The sequence below is a fragment of the Fundulus heteroclitus genome, chromosome 10 (genome assembly GCF_011125445.2).
Source record: "Fundulus heteroclitus isolate FHET01 chromosome 10, MU-UCD_Fhet_4.1, whole genome shotgun sequence".
Lineage (NCBI taxonomy): Eukaryota > Metazoa > Chordata > Actinopteri > Cyprinodontiformes > Fundulidae > Fundulus > Fundulus heteroclitus.
Window position 1 is genome coordinate 19,628,162 of NC_046370.1, and position 6,951 is coordinate 19,635,112.

The 6,951-nt window shown below is 41.8% G+C and overlaps 1 protein-coding gene across 1 annotated transcript in view; it reads left to right on the top strand.

Annotated features, from left to right (window-relative positions):
- rnf213b (ring finger protein 213b) overlaps nucleotides 1-6,678 on the top strand; it is a 39,826-nt gene extending 33,148 nt beyond the window's left edge. The window contains 10 exon segments of the mRNA XM_021308104.2: nucleotides 391-639; nucleotides 959-1,094; nucleotides 1,184-1,267; nucleotides 2,093-2,276; nucleotides 3,192-3,393; nucleotides 3,472-3,549; nucleotides 3,688-3,885; nucleotides 4,647-4,736; nucleotides 5,573-5,751; nucleotides 6,166-6,678. Of these exon segments, the coding sequence (XP_021163779.2) occupies nucleotides 391-639; nucleotides 959-1,094; nucleotides 1,184-1,267; nucleotides 2,093-2,276; nucleotides 3,192-3,393; nucleotides 3,472-3,549; nucleotides 3,688-3,885; nucleotides 4,647-4,736; nucleotides 5,573-5,751; nucleotides 6,166-6,304 (1,539 nt within the window). The 3' untranslated portion in view covers nucleotides 6,305-6,678.
- The last annotated feature ends 273 nt before the right edge of the window (nucleotides 6,679-6,951 follow it).

Here is a 6,951-nt window from a genome sequence, read left to right on the forward strand (position 1 = left end):
ATACTAATTCCCTTGTTAAATAGACATATTTACCTGCTCAAATCAAGGAGAAATACAGTAATTTCAAGAAAGTTTTACTTATTTTTAACTACCTTTTTGCAGGGTTTTAAAGATTTAAAGATTATTAAAGGTTTGAAATTGTTCGTGTATCCATGCATCCATGCATAGATCCATTTAACCATCCATGAGCCCATCTGTTCATCTGCCCTTCATCCGTATTATCTCTGGTTGTTGTAGCGTCCATATTCAAAAACTGAGCAGTATAAAAGTTGTTCTGTTTTTTTTTATTCTGGAAGTGAACTCTGGAAGTGTTCGTCTAGAAATCATGCAACATGAGCACATTTTTTTGACATAAACCCTCAGATGTTTCTGCTGCCCGTCTTCTTTTAGGATCTGCAGCAGAATCTCGCCGAAGCTCAGGAGAGAATCGCCTCCGATGACGGACTCTCTGCAAGCCCCCTGATGACTCTGCTCTTCGCCGATCCCGGGAAGATGTTGTCGTTGCCCTCTTCCTGCCCAACGGATCGCTCGTCCTTCTGGACACTGCGTGAGACCATGACGGTGGAGCGGTTCTCTCAGCTGGTGGGGGAGACACGGGGCCATGGCTCTTTATCGCTGCTCAGCTTGTTTATGAAGAAGGTAGCGAACACCCCTCTTGGAAATGTTATTTTCTGTGTTTCACCATTTTTTTTTTAAGGAAAAGGGGTGACATATGTTCAAGGAATGTTAAAGTTTTAGCCTCTTTTCTGTGACCATGACCTGATTGTTGTGGTGGTGGTGTATGGAGTAACTTCCAGTAACATTAAAAGGAGATTTGGCATTTTACAATCAAGCACTATCAATGTTTGATTTTACAACGCCAAATCTCTCTTCGATGTCGCTGCAAGCTGTCACTGTTTTAGCTCCATAGTGGTGCCAGCGCATCGATCAGCTCAGTCACACTGTCTGTGTGTCTCAGGTACACTGTGTGCGACAGCTCCATCACCTGCCTGAACTGGCTGCTCTGCAGTCGGACCTCCTGAGGGTGTTTCCGATGACGTCAGCGAGCTCCGCTCCCCAGACCATCGCTCAGACGCTGCAGCGAATACCTGCAGGTAAAACCAGAATTTACTCTCGAACAGAGCAGCTGCGACAAAATACAGGCATGCTGACACCAACGGCGTTCTCTCGTCTTCCTCCTCAGGGTACCAGAGGAAGGTGCTGGCTGAGAGGGTGGACAGATTCATCAAAGTGTGGAACCGCCTCAGAGCCGAGTTGGCGAACAACTGTAAGGGCCGAGCCGCTATCATTTCACTGTGCAGAATAACCGAGAGCCTTAAACACACTGAGATGTTTAAAGCTCTCAGTGTCTTATTTGCGGTGGGCAAATTTCTGGACCTCTTAAGTTTGAATTAACAAAAGTGTTCCCTGGAGGCTGAAGTTGACGAAGTGTAACCAGACGTTTTATAGCAGGTCAGGAAGAAGCTCTTTTATAAACTGCTGCGCTACCATCGTGCCGGCATTTTTGTCACAGAAGATCTTGCCTGAGCTGCCATTTACAAAAAAAACAAACAAAATAGGTGAGCTGCAAGCTCCTGAAACTTGCAGAAATAGCAACAATTTCAGTAAAACCCTGAACATCGTTTCCCTCATAGTCTGCTAGTGTTTGATATAAACAATTAAGAGTCTGCAGTGTTTGCTTTCACAATATTGTGGGGATGCTCGGGGCTGGCATGCATTCTGCAACATGATGTGGAAACCTGAAATTGAGTTTAGGAAAACAAAGATTTGATTTTAATAATAATGGAGTAAATGTCACTTTCACGCCAAAAAAACTGTTGCCGTGAAAGTGAATGGCATAACAGATGCAGGATTCACTGTTTTATTTGTGGAAAATATGGACAATTTTGTTTTGCAAAAACTTTACCTATACCAACTTTTTTTTTTCCATTAGCTTGTAAAAATCTACATGACTTAAAAATATATATCTTTTTCTCCCTATAAATCTAAAAATGCTCAAAGACCATTCTTTGATTTTCACGGCACAAACAATACAAAAACTCGGTCATGTCTTCCTTCGCCTAATTGTCTGCGTTTGCATTCGCGCCTTTAGCTGCGGATTTGGGAGTGGACGTAAATCTCTGTGAGAAGGAGCTGACCGTCGAGAGCTCCGGTGAATATCTGACGCCGTGCCGACGTGGTCCTGGTTCCTGTCTCCGAACTCTGGTCGACTTCCTGTTGGAGACTCACAACAGCCTGGTGAGGGAAGCCAGAGGACTGAGCCGCCAGGAGGACAGGTCAGTTCTGCACCAACGGCATTTCAAGGCTTAACAACTTCTTTGCAGTCTGGTTAACAGGTTTTGTTTTTTTAATAATGTATGCTATGTCAAATAGGCAGACGTGTTCTCCATCACATGTTTTATTTTATACTTTTGCTTCCATAAAATATTCTGCTGCAGTAAACACGTTAAAGAAAGTGCTCTGGCCATATGAGACCAATATTACATTTTTTGACCAGCATGAGAAAAAGGAAAACCAGTGAAACACGGTAGTGGCAGCATCATGCTGGGAGACTGCTTTTCTTCAATAGGGACAGAGAAGCGGGTTAAAGTTGTTGGGAAGATGGACAGAGCTAAATAGAGGACAATCCTGGGAAGAAAAAATATGTGTTAAAGGCTGCAAAGATTCTCCTTCCAGCAGACTGGCTGCCCTAAACACTCAGTCAGAGCTGCAACGGGATTATTTATATCAATGCATATTCATACGTTAGAATAGCCCAGCCAGGGTCTAGACCTCTTAGGATTAAAGCATCTAAAGCATCATGAAGGGATAACTCTAGGAAGTGGGGCTAGGCCGCCGCAAATGTTTTTATTCAAGTAGCTGTAGATGTTGCACTGCAAAAACGGATCTAAAAATAAGTATTGTATTTATCCTTGATTTGAGCAGGTAAATAAGATTATCTGCCAATGGAATGAGTATTTTTACCCCTAAAAGAAGATAATTAGACATCCTGCACTTGAAGTAAGATGAGTGAGATGAATTGTTCCTATTTTAAGTGCAAAACTCTTATTCCATTGGCAAATCATCTTATTTACCTGCTCAAATCAAGGACAAATACACTAATTTTGAGGACATTTTACTTATTTCCAGTTCCGTTTTTGCAGTTTTGCACGTCTAAAAGACTATTTGTCTATTTCTCGACGTCTTCTCAGTGACTACAGCGTTCCATTGGAGAGGATATCAGAGACCCAGCTGACTCTGTGCCACCCTGAGCGAGAGCTGCTGCCGCTCGTTTTGGAGAACTGCGGCTACACTCTGCAGAAAGGCGGGCAGACGGACAGCAGCTACAACCTGCGGGTCATCCAGACCCAGCTGCTCCGTCGCTTCCTGGCTGGAAAGCCTCTCATCCAGGCGGTAAGTATGGAACCTGTGTGCAGGTCAGCACAACAGTGAACTTCCTGCTGATCTGCATGTTGTATCTCTCTAACTCAGGACACTTCAAGGTACATAAACAGGCGTTTGCAGGATTTCTCTGTGGTTCTAACTGAAGTGAGAGGAAAGATTCACCAGGTAAAAGTTTCTCACTCATATTTACAGTGTTTTGGTCTTTTTACCTGAAGTCATCTGAGTCCAGGCGGTTGGAGGTCACGCTCCCTCCACCCGCTGCTCTCCTCCAGCCCGCTCAGAGTGTCTGTGTTTACATCGCAGGAAGCGCCGAAGGGCTCGGTGAGCAGCACCACGACCACCGTCCTGCGCTCCTACACTGACGTTTGCGATGCGGTGTTCGTGGTGGAGATTGGCCTTCGCTTCCTCGGAAAGGCCGGCGGAGATCCCGAGGGTCAGCTGTTGTCTTACCTCGCAGATTCCCTGAAGATGGGCCCCCAGATCTCCAGCACTGTAGCAAAGGTAGAAACAATATGATCGATATGTTGTTCAGATGTAAGGCTGTCAAAGTTCTCCTGCACTAAACCCTGCGCTACAGATTAATCCTGTAAAGATGTGCTGTCTTTGCCACATGGAGCCAAGAAACGGCACACATCGTGCAGAGCTAATTTTATGTCCTTTTTGAAACACTTTAAAACTCGACGTTACCAAGGGCTGGGTGATCTGAAAGTATTCATACCCCTGAAAGATTGAAATTCAAATCCAAGAAGCTTGAATTTGACTGGAAATGAGAGGAGTGTATATCACAAGATAATGAAACAAAATAACAATATGTCAAAAATAATGAGTTTATTTTCATTCTAGTAATAATTGAATATCAAAAAATTATTAATACCCTTTAAAATAATTAATGTAAAAGTCTGTATTGGCATTAAAGCAATCAAAGGCTTCTGTTAATTGTTTAGCAGCTTTTTGCGTGTTCTGGTGTTCTGCTGATGAGCCTCCTCGCCATCACCCTTATCTTTAGCTCCCTCCACAGGTTCTCTATCCGGTTTCTCCAAAGCATTAACAGGAGAAGAAGAAACCTATAGGTAAAATTAAAACATCACTTTGAGACAAATTTTTCCAGAGGAAAAAAAATAGGTTTAGCTGTAGCTTCAGATCTGTAGTTTCTCAATTGCCTTATTGTGAGTATAGTCTTGACATTCTGCTGCTTCAGATGTCCGAATAAAATGCACATTTTGGATTCATTTTTAAACTTTGAGGGTATCTGTTTCTTTCAGGGTCTTGGGGAAAGCAAACTGAAACACAGCATCTTCACCTGGCAGCTTCTGAGTTCGTGGAAATCAGAGCTCATGCTCAACAGGAAACAAGTAAGTCTGAAACAAGTTTCAGCTGTATAGCTGATGTGGGAATGTAAGCTTTTTTATTGTTTGGGGATTTTATGCAGGACATTTACATATTTTAGAGTAAAAGATTAGGTTAAAAGGTTATTGTCCATTAAATGATTTAAAGTACAAACCTTAAAACTGTAAAAAAAAAAGAAAAAAAAAAGAAAAAGAAATGCATGCTTTGTATTCATCTGTATGTTTGTCTGTAGGTCAGACCTCCTAAAACAGACTTATAGAGTTATGGACAATAAAAAAAATATGAAATTGCCTTTTGAAGTTTACTTTTGTTCTTTAATACAAAATTTATTTGATTAATTGTTTTTTGCAATCACTATTATTGTAGTTATTGTTATTAAAAACAAAGTTTTCTCTTTTAGTTTACTTTATAACAATACATTTATAAATAAACAATATATTTTTAAACCTTTTATATAATATTCATTTAAAATAATGGTTATCTCATTATTTTATGTTGACTGTGCAATGTCCAAAGTGTGTGTGTGTGTGTGTGTGTGTGTGTGTGTGTGTGTGTGTGTGTGTGTGTGTGTGTGTGTGCGTGTGTGTGTGTGTGTGTGTGTGTGTGTGTGTGTGTGTGTGTGTGTGTGTGAGACGGAAAAACAAAAGAAACGGGTAAGGCTGTAAAACAGTTGTTTCACTGTATTAAGTGGCTGAAGCAATTCACAAGAATTTTTATTATTATTAATTGGAAACACCTGAACTGATTAGAGTCGAAGCGTTTTACTTGTGATTCCTGACTGATCCGAACCACAGAATATTTTTTGGGGGTGTAATTACTCTTTTGACTGTTTTCATTTCAGGACCCGTTTCAAAGGCTACCTTCAGAGTTCCAGCAGAAGCTGTCGGCGGAGGAGAGGAGAGGATTGAAAGCTTTCCTCGCTGTCACAGATGTTGAGGCTTTTGCCTTGGAGCTGCATGAAATCCTGCTGCTGAAGACGAGCAGCGCTGTGCCTGATGAGGGCTACCAGCCACACTGGGAGTAAGATAAAGCAATTAACATTCATTCTTCTCTTTATGAAAAGTAATTTACCATGTGTGTGTTTGGTTTTGGGAGGAGGTTGACACCAAATGGTAAAACCATCCCAAAGGTTTAGCGTGATCTAAAGGAATCTGCTGATTCCTGGCTGCTTTAATCAGAGCAAAGTGTGGCAGTCTCATTTGGCACTCGCCCAGTCCCTCCGGGATTTGGAGCCTTTTGACTTCCAGGATGAGAGCGTGACCCCTCCAGGCAGCCATCTGTCAGGAGAAAGAAGCTTAAGTTGTACCCCCTCTGCCACAGGTCACTGTTAAAGCAGCAGCTGGGCAGGGGCTCAAAGAGAATGCATGCGGAGACGACAATAGATCCAGAGCTGACAGTTGTTTTCTCCATGTTTCCCCTCCCTCCTGTTTGCAGCATCAGGTCCACCTTAGAGGTCCATTTGGAGCAGAAAGACCTTCCGCCTCCACTCGGACTCGAGGAATTACCGGAGGACATCACGCTGGGGAAAGGGGCTGATGTGTGGAGAGCTGCTGTGGAGTTTAAAAGTAGATAGAAAGCCTGGGATAGAGCTGAAATGTGTCCATTTGTTTTGAGCAAGATTATAATTATGAATACAGTGGCCTTTCTGTTGTGTAAATATTGTAATTTATATTCATTGTTGTTTATCCATTAATTAAGGGCTGTAAGATCAGTTAATAAAATAATACATTTATTAGCTGGGGAAAGGGGCTGATGTATGGAGAGCTACTGTGGAGTTTAAAAGTAGATAGAAACCCTGGGATAGAACCGAAATGTGTATATTTGTTTTGAGCAAGATTATAATTATGAATACAGTGGCCTCTCTGTTGTGTACATATTTTAATTTATATTCATTATTGTTTATCCATTAATTAAGGGCTGTAAGATCTGTTAATAAATTAATTAATAGAAGTTTGTCTCCTGTGATTGTTAAACGCAGTCAGTTAGTTTGTTAGAAACTGTTTTATGTTTGGACGTCACTTGAGTTTTTCCTTCACAGATAGAAAAACTGAAACATTTACGAATTGCATCAACTTTCTTTGATGTAAAGCGAAACTCTCCCATCACTGTTGGTTTAAAAGTCAACCAAACCGTTGAGGAAGACACGCCCCTAATAATCAGAACGGCGCGTCGACGCTTCTCCGCGACCAATCAGGTGAAAGCATACGAAAGCGACGTTTC